Raw genomic sequence first — 21,100 nt, forward strand, 5'->3', positions numbered from 1 at the left:
CCAAACTCTGAGTCACTGTGTTCACTCCACTCTGATCTGTGTTTTGGGTTCTGAGCTGCTCTGTGTGCAATAAAGGTCTGTGGTTCCCCTGTTCTCTGTAATGGGAAACCTAACAATGGACATATCTTTCCCCCCCTCTTGGCCAAAATAGATTAAATTTACAGGCACAGGAGCCTTCAGAGTAGATTAAGCCTGACAAATTGCAGGCAAATAAGTCCAGGGGCTTTTTATGAGGAAAATAAAAAGGGTTCATTTTCCTTCATGATCCCTTAATTGGGAGTGTGAGGTTGTTTCTTTCTTAGCTTAAAAGAATTTTAAAGAAAAACTTTAAAGTCACACACCAGCTTCTCTTTGGGGTGGTGGTTTTTGTCTTCTGATAGGCCTTTACAGGTCTCCAATAGGTCCTACAGCTCTGCCTGTGAAGTCCTGAAGAGCTCTCTTGTAGTGCTAAAGCAGAGCAATGGACTTTTTAAAAAGTGTTCAATTAAAAATAAATAAAAATCCCGCACTGCTGTGCTTCAACAACATCAAAATTCAGACCTCTATAGTGCCCTGCAGAAAACATTCCAGAAAGCCTTACTTACCACAAAGCCCATGAACCTAGAGAAATATAGAAATATATAGGCAATTATACAGCACAGAAGAGCACAGAAGCAGAATAAACAGAGTAACATGACTTTGTGGGGGCTCCGATCTGACTCAAGGAGGTATTGACATCATGCTTTGACTTTGAAGGGGGGAGATCCCTGAAACCCCCTAATTTACATCATCCTTCAGCTCTCACACAAAGGCTCTGCACACCCCTAAGTACAATGCACACCTAAGATGTAAGTATTGAAGAACTTAAAGTTTCAAACCTTCCTGAAATTGTGCTCTCAATATGCTTTGGACTGTAACTCCCATTACTGCAGGAAGCACAACCATGGCTCCATTAGCCACAGCAGCATCCAGCTGTGCTGGCTGGGACTGATGGGAGCTGTAGTCCAAATAATAATAATAATAATAATAATAATAATAATAATAATAATAATAATAATAATAATAATAATAATAATAATAACAACAACAACAATAATAATAATTTATTTATACCCCACATTGGACAAAGCTGCTTCAGTTTCACGTAGTTTTTGTCACTGGCTTCCTGTTTCCACAATTACTGCTATTAATCTTTGGCATTTGGCAGATCAAGCCTCAGGATCAAGCAAAACAATGTGGGGCTAAACTCCAGATTTAAATTTAAGAGATTATGGTGAAACTGGAATTTTAGCCTTTTGTAGATGTCATCCAAGCTGGTGAACTCACGCAGATGTGGAGACAGAGCACTGTGTAAACAAAGTGTTGATGGATCCCTTTTTCTTTGACTATACTTCACCCTTATAATCTACCAGTACAATATTTTAATTCTTTTTTATTATTACTGCACAGGCTTTGAAAGAAGATTTCCCCCTAAGCCACGTGATCTCCCCATTCACCAATCAGGAGAGAAGGGAAGGAATGCTTTTAAATCTACTGATTCCATTTGTGCTCACAGTAGGATCAGGAAGCAAAGGTCTGATTAACAGAAAGATTCTTCTGTTTCCCCCTCCCTGCTGCCTCTCCGAACCAGCAAATGTCTGTGCATCCGTCCACCTCTATGTTTCTTCTGCTATGAGCGTCCTTTCAGTGGTGTGTTGTCAGTTGGGCTTGTAGGGGATAAACGAAAGGAAAAGGGTGTTGTGGTGTCCTTCTTTCACTTCAGCTGTGTTTTCTGAATTCACTCTTTGACAGAGGAGCTCCTCTTTTTGAGATCAATGAATGACAGAGGACCCTGGCAGAGCAAAAGCAAAAACAAAACACCCTACCTATGTGTAAGAAAGAAATGGAACCAAACTAGAAACCCACACAGCTTCCACTTAAGCTACTCTTCACTGAATTCCATGCCATTTGAGTGGTTCAAATTCTGCTTGTCACATTACAGTTAATTCAGTATGACTGATTATTTTCCAAAGGGCTCATTCACCTGAGCAAATTGTTCTGCCACACAATCTCAGCTTGGGGGCAACAGCTGTTCAATCTTGAGCTTATCAAGGGTTGCTGTCCTTGCCTTGGGCCAGTGATTCTCAAAGGGTGTGGCAGGAGAGGATGGCAAGCGTGGCGGGAAGACAATCAAACAAACATTTAAACATTTCAGTGTAGTATAGCACAGTATCAAAATAACATTTTTTATTTGCAGAATATGGCTAGATATATTTTCAAAATGAGAGCAAGAGCAACAAGTGATACTGCAAGCTCCCACCTCTCATAGAGTTTGTGTGGTACATATGTAAGAGCCTCATTTATAATTATATTTTGGGAATGATTCATGTTCTTATGTAGCTGCATTGTTTTATGCTTTCTGGATGTCCCGTGACTGTATTATAAAGTAGTTGTGTTCTTTGTTATCAATCAAGCCCTGCTAGCAGTCGCTCCTTTTTGTTTTCCAATATTCAGTGTGGCACGAGCATATTTTTATCCTGAAAGTGTGGCCCAGAGAAAAATGTTGAGAACCACTGCTTTGGGGTTAGTAAAGAAATAGGGAGGGTGTCCCCTCCCCTGATCATATCAACCCTAGTGGGAACCTGTCCTTAAAAGTCAAAGGACAGTGAGAGGGTGGGGAAAATGCAAGTAAGTGTTGTAAGAAAAAAAATCTGCCCTTATTCCCTTATGGGGTATACAAGAGCCCTTGCAAAGTCCTTTGCAGGTTCTCCATTGGTAGGAGTAAAAAACAGAGGCCAACCAGAGAAAACTGAGAAGCAAAGCAGCTAGTAAGCTTGATCTTTATTGAAGCTGTTGCAACAACGGTGTTTTCAGGGAAAAGACCCAGGACAATGCAGCCATGCTCTTATAAAGACATTTCAAAATCCCTCCTGGAGCCTAGCCCACCCCCAGAAACAGCATCCAATCACAGAAGAGGTTATCCCAAGACCACCACCACCCCAGATGCATCAGAGCTACATCACAAATGGTGGGGGGGTCAGAGGAGGTAACTTGGGAATTTTCCACACCTATGCCATCTCTCCTTGACCCCTCCCAGACACACATTTCTGCAAAACAAAAGGTTTCCTCCCTGGCCGGTAGGGCTAATGGCTGTCCTTTGTGAGGGAAATGTCCCATCCTCAGGCAGTGACTTCTCACCCCCTCCCTGCAGATGAAAACACTTGGCCAGCTAGGAGACAAAATGGAGTGTTGTTGTTCAGTCGTTCAGTCGTGTCCGACTCTTCGTGACCCCATGGACCAGAGCACGCCAGGCACGCCTATCCTTCACTGCCTCCCGCAGTTTGGCCAAACTCATGTTAGTAGCTTCGAGAATACTGTCCAACCATCTCATCCTTTGTCGTCCCCTTCTCCTTGTGCCCTCCATCTTTCCCAACATCAGGGTCTTTCCAGGGAGTCTTCTCTTCTCATGAGGTGGCCAAAGTACTGGAGCCTCAACTTCAGGATCTGTCCTTCTAGTGAGCACTCAGGGCCGATTTCCTTGAGAATGGATAGGTTTGATCTTCTTGCAGTCCATGGGACTCTCAAGAGTCTCCTCCAGCACCATAATTCAAAAGCATCAATTCTTCGGCGATCAGCCTTCTTGATGGTCCAGCTCTCACTTCCGTACATTACTACTGGGAAAACCATAGCTTTAACTATACGGACCTTTGTTGGCAAGGTGATGTCTTTGCTTTTAAGATGCTGTCTAGGTTTGTCATTGCTTTTCTCCCAAGAAGCAGGCGTCTTCTAATTTCGTGACTGCTGTCACCATCTGCAGTGATCATGGAACCCAAGAAAGTGAAATCTCTCACTGCCTCCATTTCTTCCCCTTCTATTTGCCAGGAGGTGATGGGACCAGTGGCCATGATCTTAGTTTTTTTGATGTTGAGCTTCAGACCATATTTTGCGCTTTCCTCCTTTCACCCTCATTAAAAGGTTCTTCAATTCCTCCTCACTTTCTGCCATCAAGGTTGTATCATCAGCATATCTGAGGTTGTTGATATTTTTTCCGGCAATCTTAATTCCGGTTTGGGATTCATCCAGCCCAGCCTTTCGCATGATGAATTCTGCATATAGTTAAATAAGCAGGGAGACAAATATACAGCCCTGTCGTACTCCTTTCCCAATTTTGAACCAATCAGTTGTTCCATATCCAGTTCTAACTGTAGCTTCTTGTCCCACATAGAGATTCTCAGGAGACGGATGAGGTGATCAGGCACTCCCATTTCTTTAAGAACTTTCCCATAGTTTGCTGTGGTCGACACAGTCAAATGCTTTTGCGTAGTCAATGAAGCAGAAGTAGATGTTTTTCTGGAACTCTCTAGCTTTCTCCATAATCCAGCGCATGTTTGCAATTTGGTCTCTGGTTCCTCTGCCCCTTCGAAATCCAGCTTGCACTTCTGGGAGTTCTCGGTCCACGTACTGCTTAAGCCTGCCTTGTAGAATTTTAAGCATAACCTTGCTAGCGTGTGAAATGAGTGCAATTGTGCGGTAGTTAGAGCATTCTTTGGCACTGCCCTTCTTTGGGATTGGGATGTAAACTGATCTTCTCCAATCCTCTGGCCACTGCTGAGTTTTCCAAACTTGTTGGCATATTGAGTGTAGCACCTTAACAGCATCATCTTTTAGGATTTTAAATAGTTCAGCTGGAATATCATCACTTCCACTGGCCTTGTTGTTAGCAAGGCTTTCTAAGGCCCATTTGACTTCACTCTCCAGGATGTCTGGCTCAAGGTCAGCAACCACACTACCTGGGGTGTATGAGACCTCTATATCTTTCTGGTATAGTTCCTCTGTGTATTCTTGCCACCTCTTCTTGATGTCTTCTGCTTCTGTTAGGTCCTTTCCACTTTTGTCCTTAATTGTGGTAATCTTTGTACGAAATGTTCCTTTCATATCTCCAATTTCTTGAACAGATCTCTGGTTTTCCCATTCTGTTATTTTCCTCTATTTCTTTGCATTGTTCGTTTAGAAAGGCCCTCTTGTCTCTCCTTGCTATTCTTTGGAAATCTGCATTCAATTCAATTCAATTCAATTCAATTCAATTCAATTCAAATGGAGTGAGGCCTGTCTTTGTCTGTTGTTTTCAGACACGTGGCCTTATTTGCTTGGTACATTACTAACTATTATTATATATATGTGAAAGACATGTTGGTTACAATTAGGTGCTGTATATGTTGGTGTTGTAGAATAACTCTGACTTTTGCTTGCAGGAGAAGAAGGTAGAGGGGGACCAGTTGGGTGTGCGGAATGTTCATATTGCATCAATGGTGCTGAACCTGTTGGGTGAGTCAGCTCCTGACCTGCTCTATGTCTTTTCCCTTTGGTGTCATGCAGACAGCCCTTGGCTGGAGCAGCCAGAGGTCCTCCTCCTGCTCCAGACAGTCATTAATATTTTGCTGCCACCTCGCATCATCAGCACTTCCCGCAGTAAGAACTTTATGCTGGAGAGCTCTCCTGCCCACTGCTCCACCCCTGGAGACGCAGGGAAGGACTTGCGCAAGGAAGGGCTAGCCGAATCCACGAGCCAGGCAGCCTACCTGGGTGAGTGAAAGCTTCTGCCTGCCAGAGCCGAAACAAAAAGAAAGAAAGAAAGAAAATAAAGGAAACTAAGAGCTGGTGCATGCATGCTTTTCTATCTGTCATCTATATCGCTATTGATTTTACGTGACATTTCATCATTTGACGTCTTAACACTTGATGGCTCACAGCTGAACATGCAAACTGCTTCCACTGAAGAGCATCATGTTTGAGGTGACATTTGAATGATTTAAAAGCTCTGGCTTGGATCCTAAGTAAAGTCAAACTAAAGAGGTTCACGGGAGGAAAGTTTCCTTTATCTGGTTGGCTTGCAGGAGGTCTGCAGAACACAGTAGGTACCCCACTCCCCAGCAGCTAAGGGGAACCAGGGGCATGTGGCCTAAACTGCAGTTTACTTACAGGCAGCTCCCAAGGTTGTTCCTCCAGTTTAGGTGCCTGGTGAGCTGCTCACTCGCCTTGTTTCTAGCACACATTACTTTCTGCAGTTTATTTTGTACTTGTCTCTACACCACTCCCTTTCCCTGAATTTATATTGTTTCTTTTCTGATATTTTGGGAGAACAGGAAGGACTCTGCCTCATTTGTCTTCTCTGCTTCTCTCTTTTCTTTCCCATTCTGTTGTTATAATTTTTCAAACATTGCAGATGTAAGCATGTACAGTGGCGTAGGGAGCTGCTTTGCCGCCCAGAGTGGCAAAACATGCCCCCCCCAGGAGGCGGGGGTGCCACTCTCTAGCGTGCACGTGCATGTGCCCTGACGTCACGACGTATGCGCAGCATCCAGGGTGGAGGGCACATGTGTGGACATGCGCAGTCCACCCAAGATGCCGGGCGCAAGCGGCCAACACCCCTTCCGTGCAGGTGTGGCGGCGGCAACTTCTAAGGCTGCAGTGTGCACACTGCAGCCTTAAAAGTTGCCACCGCCACATGGAAGGGGTGCCGGGCAGCGGCTTGGGAGTGGGGGGGGGTGGCGCTGAGTGTCACCCTCCCCCCAGGCTGGCACCCGGGGCGCTCCACCCCATCGCCCCCCCCTTGGTACTGAGCAAGTAAATCTTCAGAGCCTGGAAACAGGAGACATTGGGAGACTCCTGCAGGCTGGGCTGGCATGGGCGGGTTCAAACCAAACACCCTTAAAAGGGAAACCACGGCCCTTCTCATCTCCCCTGGGAGAGGGACCACTGGACCAAAGGTTCATTATTTCCCCACATGTAGCCTGTGTGTGGTGCTGCAAGCACCAATGAAACCTCCATTTGAGTCTCTTAGGACTATTTCATTAAGACTGCTTCATTGAGACACTTGAGGTACTCCTTCTTGTGGTTATTAATGCCAGTCTGAAGAGATCTCCAGATTGGAGGCCCTGTCTATCAAGTCCAACATTGTGCCTTTGAGGAAGATAACAGTAGTACTAGGGCCTAAACCATGTTCCTAATATCAATCCTCTTTTTCACAAATCTCAAGAGCTTGCCCTACCTTCTTTCTGTCCTAATTCTTCTCCCAACCCTCTCAGTGGGCATGACACAAGCTGGACACCAGAGATGTCTATAGATTTACATCCAAAGAGAGCATGCCAATTCAGCAGAGCGGAATATCTGTTTGCACCTTCCAGCCCAAAACAGTACATTGGGGCAGAAGGTATTTAGATTGACCTTGACTAGGTGGGTTCAGGCCATGGCTGCTTAATATTATAGCCCATCCTACCAGGACCAGGCTAATGCTCTGTTGGACGAGATTTGCAGGGCTGCTATGTGGACTTCTGCTAGACACTGTGAGATTGATAAGCAGAAGTAGCTTTTGTCAGTAGGGTGCTCAGCCACCCGAACCTCCTGCAGTTAGCTTGGGCAAGTTGCATTGTATCCTGAAGGGCTCCTGTGTGCCAGTCACAGATAGGAACGTTGGGCCAGTCATGTTCCTTCTGGTGAGGTTCAGAAGGTCTCCAGCCCCTTCCTCTTAGGAGGATGTTTCTCATACAGGGGCTTCTGCACATTTACCTCAGTTTGGCTGACATATTGCACCTTCCAGGTCACAGAGGGTGTTTTTTCTTCTTGGTTTGTCTTCACATTGTCTCCTCCTCCTTCATTTCTGCTTCCTTCTACCTGCTCTGTCTTAAGCTCGGCCACAGAGGGAAATCTGGAAGAGGATCCTTGGAAGCTGCTGTGACTGCAATATAAATCACATGCCGCCTCCTGGGTGGTGCGGATGTGTGTTTAACCTGTTATATTCTGGAGGCCTTTTGCATGCCCACCAGAAAGAGCATAACAAGAGCCCTGCTTGATCAGGTCCAGCATCCAGTTCTTAGTGCCCAGCCAGACAACTGTGGGGAGCTCACAAGTGGGGCCTGTTTGCACCCCCCCCCAAAAAAGGCGCCTCTCGGGGGGCATCAGGAGCTCTGCTGAGCAATGTAGAAGGCTGCTGGTGGAGGAGGAGGGAACAGGAACAAACAAACAAACTTTATTTATTTGCATAGCCTACAGGCCATTGCATCAAAAAGACACATATTACAGATACTGATAAAACCATATATAACCAATAAAATGAGCTGAATCGGGATTTGGCACAATTAAAACAAGAATAAATGAGATCTTAATTATGAGGGGGCGCTGTTATCATTCAGCTGGCAGCCCTCAATTTCATGGCCCTCTCAACAAATCTGGCTATCTTCTCCGTTGTCTGGGTATTCTGGTCTGCCAGGAGGAAAAACAGTATGTCCTCGGACGAGCGGCCTGGAATGGCGAGTATAAGCAGCATGACGATCTCTTCCCTCAAGTCTTTATATAAGGGGCAAGACAGGAGTACATGTGATACAGTCTCCACATTACCGACTCCACAGGGACAGAGTCAATTCTGGAATGGTGTTTTTGAGAATCGGCCTTCAAGAACAGCGGGAAGGTAGCATATCTATCTGGCCAGGAGGGAACAGGAAACTTAAATTATTTTTACGAATTTATGACTAGACTAAAAGTCAGGGTAAGAATTATAATCAATAAACAACATTTTGTCTGCTTTCTGGAGAAGAGCTAGAAGCTGACGAAGAAAGGCTTTGGGCACACTAACGTTTATGCATGCAAGTGCTGCGTGTCTTGTCACCACATAGAACTTTAATTCTTCTGACATTTGTTTCGCTTTTAGCTTTGAAGGTGATCCTTGTCTGTTTTGAGCGTCAGCTTGGCAGCCAATGGTATTGGCTAAGCCTGCAGGTCAAAGAGATGGCTTTGCGAAAAGTAGGAGGGCTTGCCCTGTGGGATTTCGTAGATTTTATTGTCCGCACCCGAATTCCTATCTTTGTGCTTCTTCGGCCCTTCATTCAGTGCAAGGTAAAGCTACTTCTAATGTTAATCGCCCATTTCCTTGTGAAATGACATTGATAAACCAGGTCTTGGGGGGCGGGGGGGGGCAGGGAGAGGAGCAAGGAATGCTTTGTTGTAGTAGCACTCTCAAAAGTGAGAGTGTATTCCTTGGACACTAAACAGCCTTGAGTACCCCTGTTGTTTGCCTCAAAGGAAGAACAGGATGCATTTCAAAGGTGTTGATTCTCTAGACCAGGGGTCAGCAACCTTTTTCAGCTGTGGGCCGGAATATTGGGGGGGGGGGAGATGAACGAATTCCTATGCCCCACAAATAACCCAGAGATGCATTTTAAATAAAAGGACACATTCTATTCATGTAAAAACATGCTGATTCCCAGACCGTCCGCGAGCCGGATTTAGAAGGTGATCCGGCCCACGGGCCTTAGGTTGCCTACCCCTGCTCTAGACCAGGAGTAATCAACTTTTTTATACCTACCGCCCACTAATGCATCTTTATTGATGGTAAAATGTCCTTACCGCCCACCAGTGCTAGATGGAAGGAAGATTCAGCTTGTGCTGTAGAACCCCCTACTGCCCACCTAGAATCCTGAAGCGCCCACTAGTTGGCGGTAGGGACCAGGTTGACAACCCCTGCTCTAGACCAAGGGTTTTCAACCAGTGTGCCATGCCACCCTAGGGTGCCTTGAATGATAGTCAGAGATGCAGCAGGCAACACTGGCCTCTGTCCCTCTTTCCTTCCCTGTCTTCTGATGCCCTCTTGCGTCTCTGCCTCCCCAAGGCTTGCACAGCTGTTTGTTGTAGCAGCCCTGGCTACAAGCCTCTGGGGCTGGCCAAGGGGTGCTGGTTGTCAGGAGTTGAGGTGGTGTTAGAGTAAGCAAGCAAGTGGGGAGGGAGCCCAGTCAGCCAGTCCACCAGACTGGGCAGAGTGGGAGACTGGGCAGTGACCCCTGTATGGTCTCAAGCAGAGGGCTAATAAGCCCTGTTACCTAAGATCCTTTCAAGTGACGAGGTTATAATTGAAACTGAGGCTTATCCAGGCAAAGTGGGCATTCTGCCTTTGAGCTATGGCTCCTCTAAATTTTGAAACAGTATTTTGATGGTGTTTCTTATTTTTTTAAATATAAACTTTATAAACTTATAAATATAAACAAAACCAAAAGGCATTACAAAAACAGAACTGGCATTACAAATCTGAACCAATATCTTTGTTTAGCGTTACGAGGGTCACTTGCAGAATCACTGAGAGTGTTGACTTAAAACTACCAGTAACTGGTTTTGTTTTGTTTTTGTTCTTCCTGGCTCTTCCTGACCACCCTCGCCCCCAGTTGCTAGCCCAGCCAGCTGAGAATCACGAAGAAATGACTGCTCGACAGCACATTGCTGACCAGTTGGAGCGGCGCTTCATCCCACGCCCTCTCTGCAAGAGCTCTCTCATTGCGGAATTCAACAATGAGCTAAAGATCCTCAAGGAGGCTGTGCATAGTGGGTCAGGTGAGGAGATTGATGAATAAAAGCCAGTTGAGGAAAGATGCGCCTCAGATAAGAACATACTACACTAATCATCACTTAACCAACAGCACAATGCTTTAAACCACATATCACTTCTAAAACTGAAATTGGAAAGGATCAATAATTTAACTTTTTAAAGCTTTTGTAAAATGTTACGTTGGCATCCCTTAAGGTTGAAGTCCTGCAAAGAAATAATTGCCACCTGGATGGTGGTGAGACAATACCTTCTAAATATAGTGTAATTGAAAACCAGGGACTACCACTGGTGCCCATCAAATATGGTGAGATAAATGTCTTACATGACATTTATTCAATCAGTCTCAGAGAAGTGCTTCTTGTAACTTCATAGTATCATGGAATTAAAGTAAGTACATTAGGAAAGCTTCTCTTTACTTTGCCTGCACTTCCAATGGCTCAGAATCTGCAGATCACTGAAGAAGAAGAAGAGGAGTTTGGATTTGATATCCCGCTTTATCACTACCCAAAGGAGTCTCAAAGCGGCTAACATTCTCCTTTTTCCCTTCCTCCCCCACAACAAACACTCTGTGAGGTGAGTGGGGCTGAGAGACTTCAGAGAAGTGTGACTAGCCCAAGGTCACCCCGCAGCTGCATGTGGAGGAGCGGGGACGCGAACCCGGTTCCCCAGATTACGAGTCTACCGCTCTTAAACACTACACCACACTGGCTCTCCTCCTTTCGTTCCTGCTGTGGAAAAGAACTAAGTCTTGCCAACTTTCATTTTAATGAACATAACCTTCATTTCCCCACCTCTTTCCCCCCACCTTAATTTGTTCAGCCTACCAAGGTAAGACTTCTATCAGCACTGCGGGCACCTCTACCTCTGCATACCGACTGAGTCTCGCCACGATGTCACGCTCCAACACTGGCACTGGAACTGTCTGGGAACAGGACAGTGAACCTTCCCAACAAGCTTCCCAGGATACTTTAAGCCGGACAGATGAGGAAGATGAAGAAAGTAAGTACCCACTGCTGTAGAGGTGATGTGGCAGCAGGTCTGTTTCTTTAAATCTGGATCCACTGCAGTCATCTTAAAAGTCAGGGGCAGAGGGAGATACACTGGGAGGAGTGCACAATCCTTCCCCTGAGTTGAAGCATTTTTACTGCCCATAGGTTTATAATCTAAGATACGTCTTATATAAGGGGGGGGGGGTTCAGCCAGAACTTGCCGGAACTCAGTTCCGGCACCTCTCAGGTGGGCGCCATCGCCATTCTAAGAGAACAATGGAGGTGCTCATGGTGAGTTCTGGCACCTCTTTTTCTAGAAAAATAGCACTGATCTCATAAAGGGCGGGGGTGAGGGTGGAAAGGAGAAGAGGGAAACAAACAAAAGCAGACAGGAAGGCAGCTGTTCTTAAAAGTTACATAGTACTTCTTATAATGGCCAACGGGAATGGAAACAGTTCAGGGAAAGGAGATGGATGGAGCTGATATCTCAGCAGAGCAAGTGGAAATACTCTGCTTCCCTTCCTCTGATGCAATGGCTGTGGCCAGGTGACAGTGGAGGGAAGAAAGAGCCTGGGGGTGTTTCAGCAGAGCAGATGGAGTGGCCCTATCCCATCTCTTGCTCTGCTGCAACTTCCCTGCTTACCTGTCTACAGTCTTCTTCTGGCATGGCTTTTTTTCCTTGCTGTGCTCTAATACTAGAAATAATATTAGGGATACTCGCCTGGCACCTTCATATACACCTTTAGGTACCTGGTGAAAATGTTCCTCTTCAACCAGGCCTTGTTCTTTTAAATGTGTTTGTGGGAGGGGGTTACGGGTTTGTTTTGTTCTTGTTTTCATTTTGTATTTTGTGATTTATGCTGTGAACCACCCTGTGATCTTTGGATGAAGGGTGGTATACAGATTTATTAAATAAATTTATTCATTCATTCATCTAGGAGAAAAGCACTAGGCAGAGGGGCTACAGGGAGGTAAACTGCCATCCTGCCCCCTCCCTTTATTACTGAAAGTGAAATTTGGCCCTCTGTTTTCTGTATGTCTGCTACAGATACAAACACAGATTTAAACACATGGCGGTTGCGCTGAGTTTTGCCCATATAGACAATTAAATGGTGGGCACATATTAATTTAAATTATACAGACTAAAAAAAGCAATTAAAAAAGCAGAGTAATCTTTTTCTTAACAAACATTGCCTTTATGTGCATTATTTTGAACTTAAGATTTTTATATTTACACTTATTATATGTGAGAGGGTTTACAAAAACATTTTGATTATTTTTATCATGGGGCTGACACTTCTGTATATTTGTAGGATTTTGCTGCCATTTTTACAGTTATATTAGGGAGGGAAGACACATCCTGTTACAACTGCTACGAACCCTCTGCTGAAGTTCGAACAATCTGGAGGCATGCTTTAATTCATTTCGTTTTTAGCTGATTATTATCAAAAGTAGATTTAAATTACTCAAGCTGAGGCTGGAAAACAAAACAAGCAAACAAACAAACAAGCAAACTGGTTTTTACTTCTTGAAGCCATTTTCATTCTGGTATGTAACTTAAGGTCTGCAATCCAGTACACACATAACCTGGGACTCAGTCCCATTGAAGCCTGTAGGGGTTTCTCCCAGAGGGCTTTATTATAGGGGTAAAGCTTGTCCCAGTTTTGACAGCTTGAATTTTGGCAGCCATGAAACTATTAACCCCAAAAGCTATATGTGAAACAATGTACCGTCACTTCCTGTTGTTGTTGTTGTTGTTGTTGTAATACCCCAGCCACTCTGGGTGGCTTACAGCAGGTATTAAAACATAATGTGAGAGGTTCTTCATCCTATCCCCTCTAGATGATTCCGTGAGCATGCCCAGTGTGGTAAGTGAACAGGAAGCATACCTCATGGGTGCCATTGGGAGGAGGAGATTCTCCAGCCATCTCTCCAGCATGTCTGCACCTCAGGCTGAGGTGGGCATGTTACCCAGCCAAAGGTAACAAAACGGGCTATTTCACATTTCCTGACATCTCTCACAAGAGCAGAAATTATGAAGGTATAATATAGTGTTCAACACATGGGTGTTTGGAGAAGAAGAGTTGTCACAAGGTCAAATAAAATAAGAAATGAGGCAACGCAACGTTGGCTTTATGTTAAAATTTGTATGGTGTAGGAACTACTGTTTTAATCCAACATATTAGAAACTTTTTCATGTTTTCCTTGATACTTCTTATTAGTGAGGAATAGGTAATTTGAAAAGAGATTGTTGTTCTTGTTAACTTTCCATTCCATGACCTAGTCTAAGTTACAAATATGTTCTGCTAAATCAGAGCCTCAACAGAAGGTGCTTGTGAATGCAACATTTTTTTTAAAATAAAAGCATACGGATCACTATCTTGGACAGATCTGTCCATCTAGCTGAGAAGTAGCTGAGCTACTTCTATGGTCCTGCAGCATAGTGGTCCTATTTTTTGAACTAATTGTTCTTCTGTTGCATTTGCACAGAACTTAAGGCACCGTGGTGTGTGGCATATTGAGAACATTAGGATGACTTTAAAATGTAAAGTGAGATTTTCCTCTGATTTTGACTGTAAGAATGTGTAACCATGAACTGCCCCATACCTGCTGACATAGGAAAAGCTAACTGTGCTCATGGTGTGTGTGTGTGTGTGTGTGTGTGTGTGTGTGCACGTGTATGAAAGAGAGAGAGAATTTGGGGGTTTTAAATCTAGCAATAGCCCAACTTTTATATTCACTTGGCAAGCATTGGAAAATAAATTAACATTGATCCCCCGTATTCCCCCTTCACAGCCCAGTCTTGTTTTCTTACAGTGGGTTTAGAGAACCAGTTGACCTGGTGATAAATTGACACAGTAATTAGCCAGGTTTTTTTTCTCTCTCAACTGCTTATGCATAGTGAAAAAGTAAGGCAGAAAGATGCAACATGAAACGGAAACTTTTTGCAACCATGCTGCCATCACATGAAATTCATACCAATTTGCAGTCACTCTTGGGGACACTTAATACACGTGTTGAGCATTGGTGCCTGTATGTTTTCCCTTAAGAGAGAGAGAAAAAACCCAGCTTTGTGAAGTTTCTTTTAATTGGGAAAACATCACCAGGGGGAGGAGTTAGGGCTTTCCTGGACTTACAGTGGTACCTCTGGTTATGTACTTAATTCGTTCCGGAGGTCCGTTCTTAACCTGGAACTGTTCTTAACCTGAAGCATCACTTTAGCTAATGGGGCCTCCTGCTGCCGCTGCGCCGACAGAGCATGATTTCTGTTCTTATCCTGTAGCAAAGTTCTTAACCTGGAGCATTATTTCTGGGTTAGCGGAGTATGTAACCTGAAGCGTATGTAACCAGAGGTACCACTGTACCTTTCTTCTGCGCTTTCTGGGCATGATCTGTGCTCCGGAGCTTTCCCCTGAAAACTCGCTCTTTCAAGCTGAATCGGCGCACATGGCATTCTGCAGAAAAGCTTAATTGCTGTTTGTTGTACTTCAGCATTAAAGAGTGGGTTTTCATGGTGAAAGCCCCAACGCAGAGCTTTAAAGTGCTGGCCTGTGTGGCATGAGCGGGGCAAAAGGTCAGGGTGGATAAACTCTTAGAGAAACCTTCCCCTAGTGCAGGGGTAGGCAACCTAAGTCCCAGGGGCCGGATGCGGCCCAATCGCCTTCTCAATCCGGCCCACGGACGGTCCGGGAATCAGTGTGTTTTTACATGAGTAGAATGTGTCCTTTTATTTAAAATGCATCTCTGGGTTATTTGTGGGGCATAGGAATTTGTTCTCCCCCCCCCAAAAAAAAATAGTCTGGCCCACAACATGGTGTGAGGGACGGTGGACCGGCCCACGGCTGAAAACAGTTGCTGACCCCTGCCCTAATGCCAGGGACCTGATTCAGTGTTCTCCCCCTGGTGGCTGCACAAGAAATGTTTATCACATTTCTCCTGTGTCTCATCTAGTTTGGTCATCAGAAACAATCCTTGATGGTTGACAACTGTGAAAGAAAGAGCAGTTGTTGTCTATTGAGAGGGCTATAAGCTTTCCCCCCTAAGAACTTGCCTAAATTAAGTTCAGCTGTAAAGCTATTTGTAACAGTTCTACTAATGTTTTGCTGTACTGTAAATCATACTTGTATGCTATGACATCATTAGCCTGGTAGTGTTTGAAAAGTATAGTTACTAAAACTGCAAAGTTTAATCGGTGGATTGCTCAAAAAATAATTGATTAACTGGTGAGAAAGTAAAGGCACGCTAATATTTGCGACTGTTTTGGTCATTGTGCATTACTGTAACGCAAAGTGAACAGGAGAGTCCTTGTCCCCTGGAGAGTGTTCAAGGTTCCAAAGGAGGAGGAGATTCTGAAGCAGGCTAAGCCTTCCTCCTGGAAAAAAAATATCAGGTTTGATATTGCAGATAGCACTCCCTCTAGTTAAGAGATAACACATCCCTTGGGCAGGGAGAAACTTGGCAGAAGGCAGCAGGTGAGGCATAAAGTTTCATGGAAGCAGTCATGGATGTAGCCAGGGGGCAGCTGCGCCACCGAAATCAAGTAATATACCGTATATACCCGAGTATAAGCCGACCCGAATATAAACCGAGGCACCTAATTTTCCTACAAAAACCTAGGAAAGCTTATTGACTCAAGTATAAACCAGTTCACCTTTGCCGCTGTGGAGGAGGAGGAGGAACGAGCAGCCCGAAAGCAGCCCTTTGGGCTCCTCCTTCCTCTTCCTCCTTTGCCAAGTTTGCATTTATGCGAGCAGTTCAGGAATGGAACAAGCTGCCTGGGGAGAGTAAAGAACTGCCATTCTTGTACACTTCTTAAGGAATGGTTGACTGGGGAGAGCGGGTGGCGGCACGAGCGGAGAGAAAGGGCTTCTTTCTCGCTGCCCCCACCGCCCGCCTCGCTCGAGTATAAGCCGAGGGCAGCTTTTTCAGCACAAAAAATGTGCTGAAAAACTAGGCTTCTACTCAAGTATATAGGTAAATAAAAATACTTAACTAACTGAGCAACTGCATCACAGATAGCTTGGTTCTGCTCCCCGCCCCCATCCTGACCTCCCTAACATAAATCCTGGCTATGCCCATGGAAGCAGAGGATCTTGCAGCAGCAAAGCCTTGGTAGGAGAACTGTATGGGATGAACAGGCTCTGTGACAGAAGGCTCTCACTGATCCACATTATATTTGTGCAAGTGGCTGCCCCATTGCCACATCCTGAGCTACAGAAAAAGGAGCTTAGTTGCTAACGGTGTTTAACTATGTTTTCCTATGCATGTTTTGGGGGGAGGCGGTGGGGAGGGGAAAGTGAGGTTCTTTAGGTTTCAATATTACATTGGTCTCCCATTCCACACACCCTTACCTAAAGGAGCGGGTCGCCCTCATTCAGCTGTGTGTGAGGCTCTTAGGGTTACTTACTTGTGGGGATAATAATGTTGGAATGAGTGGGCCTCATGGGTAAGTTTAAAATGAGAAGGGGGTTAAGTCCAAAACATATGAGAAGCTCTGGTGCCTATCTGGTCATGGCTGTCCAGAGGAATGCTGTCCAGTAAAATGATGTTGAGGAGAAAGGGGGTCTGAAAAGAAAGACAGTAAATAGAATAAAAAACAGGACACGAGGGTTTGAAGATCACTCCATCCTCATTTCTTTTATTACAATGCCACCTAATTGTGATGTATTGTATAAATCACGAGATTTCTTTGCATCATAACTTTTGTCTATAGGACACACGTTAGAGTAAAAAGCAAGTCTTTTGTCCAGGTTTTGGTTCTTGTGGTCAAACTGCACATTATGTTTAATGGATAGTCGGCAACTATAACTTGGTATTAAAAAATGACGTAATTTAAAGCATGGAGGGATCAACAATTTTCATCTGAACTACAGTGGTACCTCTGGTTACGTACTTAATTCGTTCCGGAGGTCTGTTCTTAACCTGAAACTGTTCTTAACCTGAAACACCACTTTAGCTAATGGGGCCTCCCGCTGCCTCTGCGCCGCCAGAGCACGATTTCTGTTCTTATCCTGAAGCAAATTTATTAACCTAAAACGTTATTTCTGGGTTAGCGGAGTCTGTAACCTGAAGCGTATGTAACCCGAGGAACCATTGTATAGGGAATGGGGAGGTTTAACCCTTCTCTTTCCACTTATAATCCACATGAAAATTGCACCACCCTTCTGCAGGTGGTGTTGGGGGAGGGGAAGATGCTGCTGGTGCCAATGGGAGCTTTTTCCCCAATGCTAATTTTAGCAGTTAAAAAGAAACAAACAAAAAGCTAAGTAGGTAATGGATAAACACTGTCCCAATGCACATATACAACATGTGTTGTATTACGTTTTTAACCACCGCGATATAGTTGCTGTCTACACATTAACCAAAACATCTAGTTTGACCCTAACTTCAGTGAGTCAGCTTTGAGACCAACTTTACTGTTATTTTTCCCCCTTTACTATCCTTCTGATACTTCTTTTCTTTGAACACAGAGACGGTTGCATGCTTTAAAAACATATTTTCTTCCCTAAATGCTTCACCTCCCTGCCCCTCCTGCAGTGAACCTAATGTCCTCGATGACTCCCAAGGCCTGGCAGCTGAGGGCAGCCTCTCTAGGTACAGTGTTTACCCTACCTGTATGTCAGTGTCTGTGCTGGGAACAACAACCTGCTCCCTATATTCACTGTCTTTCCTTACTCATCCTCAGCTCTCCCTCCCTCCATTCCTGTTCCTTGTTCTTCATTGATTATCAGGCCTGCAAGTCAAAGGTGCAGCAACCCTAGTTCAGTTGAGATTATTGATTGCTAGTAACCTTTATTGGCAAAAAAAAATAGGCGGGGGGGGGGGGCGGCCAGCAGGTTCAGTGTGGAACAAAACTTGTCAAACCAAACTCTTAGATTATCTGTTGCAGGACTTTGCCTGTGTCTTTGTAGCTTTTACTAGGTATCAGAGAGTCTTCTCTTCTCTTCTCTTCACAAAGGGCTCTATTTCTATTTCTATTTATATATAACACATCAGTGTATATGGGAGACACTGATTTTTAAGTATTTTTGTTGCTATATATTAAACACCATGTAATGTAATGGTGGCCTTTGCCAGAACACTAACCACTCATCCTGCTGTGGCAGTCAGATCATAATGCAGCTCATAATGACTGCTGCCGCTATACCATAACTGTTGTAAGATCTCTTAAGATGAGTGACTATTAGGATTGGACAAAGTTCAGGGAAGCAAGAGAAGGACAATAATGAGTAAAGGACCATTTTAACTAAATGGAACTACAGAAAAACTCGTTGAATAGATTATAACAGTATTTTTAAAATGCTTTGAAGACTGTGTTCAAACAGTTCTCGCATCTTCTTTGATGCCAGGTAGGACAAAAGGAAAGGTTTTAAGCTGCAAGAAGACAGGTTTAGGGAAAATACCCAAAAACTGTTCACTAACCCCTTTAAATACGTGAAAATATAAGCTATTGAATTTTGTCCTTTGGAGATCATGTGGAAACTGAGGAAGAAATTCAGCGTTGTGCTGTTGCAGGCATTCCTTCTGTGCAAACACCATCACTCCTATGCACTGTTCTGGGGGTTCCCCCAGCACACACACCCCAAGCTTATTTCAGAGGCACAGGAGTAGGAGAGAAGGGAAAGTGCCAATGTGCAAGCAGAAAACCCTGCACTGGGCACTGCTTGGCCTTTCAGCGTTCACTAGGTGAATACTGACCACAATAACTTATTTGTCAGGAACTGTTTAACTATATACATAGGAGCCAGTTCCTAGGGGCCGAAGGGTCTTCAGCCCCTCAATAAAATATTTGAGGGGACCAGCCCCCCCCCCCAAGTTAGCGGGCATTGCCTTTCAAATGGTGTTCATGCACCACGTCATGTGATGCATGAGGCCCCCCCCCCCAAATATTTTACTCAAGTGGCATCCCTGGCTATATTTCTTACATAGTGAATTCAAAAATTTAGATTTTAGTTACACTTCCAGCAAACAAGTTGCTGCAATGCATTAATTTAACCTGTGCAGCATCTGCCGGGTTCCTATTAATCATTTTAGTCACATGTACTAATTTCAATGTTGGGATGCGGGTGGCGCTGTGGGTTAAACCACAGAGCCTAGGGCTTGCCGATCAGAAGGTCGGTGGTTCAAATCCTCACGACAGGGTGAGCTCCCGTTGCTCAGTCCCAGCTCCTGCCAACCTAGCAGTTCGAAAGCACGTCCAAGTGCAAGTAGATAAATAGGTACCACTCTGGTGGGAAGGTAAATGGTGTTTCCATGTGCTGCTCTGGTTCGCCAGAAGCAGCTTAGTCATGTGACCCAGAAGCTGTACGCTGGCTCCCTCGGCCAGTAAAGCGAGATGAGCGCCGCAACCCCAGAGTCGTCCGCGACTGGACCTAACGGTCAGGGTTCCCTTTACCTTTACTAATTTCAATAATATGGGAGGCCTTTTTTTTAGCAGGCTACTACTAGATGGTTTCAAAATCTTTGGAAGTTCACTGAAGTGTTACTTAAAATTACTTACTTGCATCTTCTGAGGCAGGTCTTCCCTACCAAAATAATCTGCTTGCAGCTTTGTACAGTAGCCATACCTGGGTGTTAAAGCCGTCGCATGATTAGAGTTGTATGTAGAGACTGTAGGGATCTGCTCGCTTATTCCGCCACCCTCTGTGGATTGGAGGGGATCTGCTTCAGGGAATCTGCTGCCCTGGTGAGATATAGATAGAACTCTGCATAATCAGGGAACACAACAGAGGGGGTGGGACCTTCTGTTCACTCAATATGCGAGCTCTTCAGTGTCTGGACAGGGCTACAGATAGGGTTAAAGCTATTTCTTAATGGTCAATCTAGAGAATTTTGTTCTAGGACAAATGCTATGTAAGATAGTCTCTGCACTTGGCTAGGATTTTCCTTAGTGATACTCTTTACTTCTAGCAGGATCCATTGGGAGAGAAGGGTTGTTTTTTCATGCTGTCATACTAGACCCAGGTCCACACTGTATGTGGCTCATTTTGGCTGCCTGCCTGAGCTACCTAAATTGGTTTGAAGTGCCTATATGCAATGTGTATATATGTGTGTGTGTGGCTGTTCTCTTTATGGGTCCTGTGTTTCCTTCCTTTATTTTGGCTTGCTTCCAGGGCATAGCTGTCAACTTTCCCCTTTTTTGCGGGAAATTCCCTTTTTCCAGAGCTGTTTCCCACTGCAAAAAAAGGGAAGGTGGACAACTATGTTCCAGGGGCAAGCTGCAAAAAGGTTCTTGAGAAGGGATGATGTTCCTTCCTTCAAGCACTAGGAGGAGCTAAGCCAACCTGGGTCCAGTATAACAGTACAGAGAGTCCACAGATCTATTCTTTGCCATCTTATTTACAACTCTGTATTAAACCCTTGCATTTCAACTTGGCAAAAGAGATTCCCTTTGACCACTTTTGGAAGGGTCAGTCACTCCACATTTAAGATTCTGCTCTGAAAATTCCAAACCCTCCCCCAAGATTAATTAATTTTCAAAGAGCATCTCCCCACCCCACACCCCAGCTTGCAAAAATCATTGGGCTGAATACTTCTGCCTAGCACTAGGTGAGAGATAGATCAAAGAACATATACAGCACATAATTACGAAGCATTAATTCTCCCTCTGGCATAAGATCAATAGCATTATTTTTGCTGATGTGCTCCAAGACCCTTAGAATTTTGATAACTTATAAACATTGCTTTATTTGGCTCAATTTCTTAAGCTGCCATAAACAAGAACCATAAGTATCCATCAAAGTTAGGGAAGGTTGGGGGGGGGGACGACCCTTTTCCAGCAAAA

General features: G+C 44.6%; 1 protein-coding gene across 1 annotated transcript in view; it reads left to right on the forward strand.

The window, feature by feature from the left end:
- The window catches only part of UNC80 (unc-80 homolog, NALCN channel complex subunit), a 130,067-nt gene that overhangs the window by 101,984 nt on the left and 6,983 nt on the right, over positions 1–21,100 (forward strand). The window contains exons 55-61 of the mRNA XM_033170772.1: positions 1,429–1,552; positions 5,335–5,541; positions 8,663–8,847; positions 10,167–10,332; positions 11,147–11,326; positions 13,159–13,297; positions 17,854–17,910. Coding sequence (XP_033026663.1) covers positions 1,429–1,552; positions 5,335–5,541; positions 8,663–8,847; positions 10,167–10,332; positions 11,147–11,326; positions 13,159–13,297; positions 17,854–17,910 — 1,058 coding nt within the window. The remainder of the gene's footprint in view (positions 1–1,428; positions 1,553–5,334; positions 5,542–8,662; positions 8,848–10,166; positions 10,333–11,146; positions 11,327–13,158; positions 13,298–17,853; positions 17,911–21,100) is intronic.

The sequence above is a fragment of the Lacerta agilis genome, chromosome 1 (genome assembly GCF_009819535.1).
Source record: "Lacerta agilis isolate rLacAgi1 chromosome 1, rLacAgi1.pri, whole genome shotgun sequence".
Lineage (NCBI taxonomy): Eukaryota > Metazoa > Chordata > Lepidosauria > Squamata > Lacertidae > Lacerta > Lacerta agilis.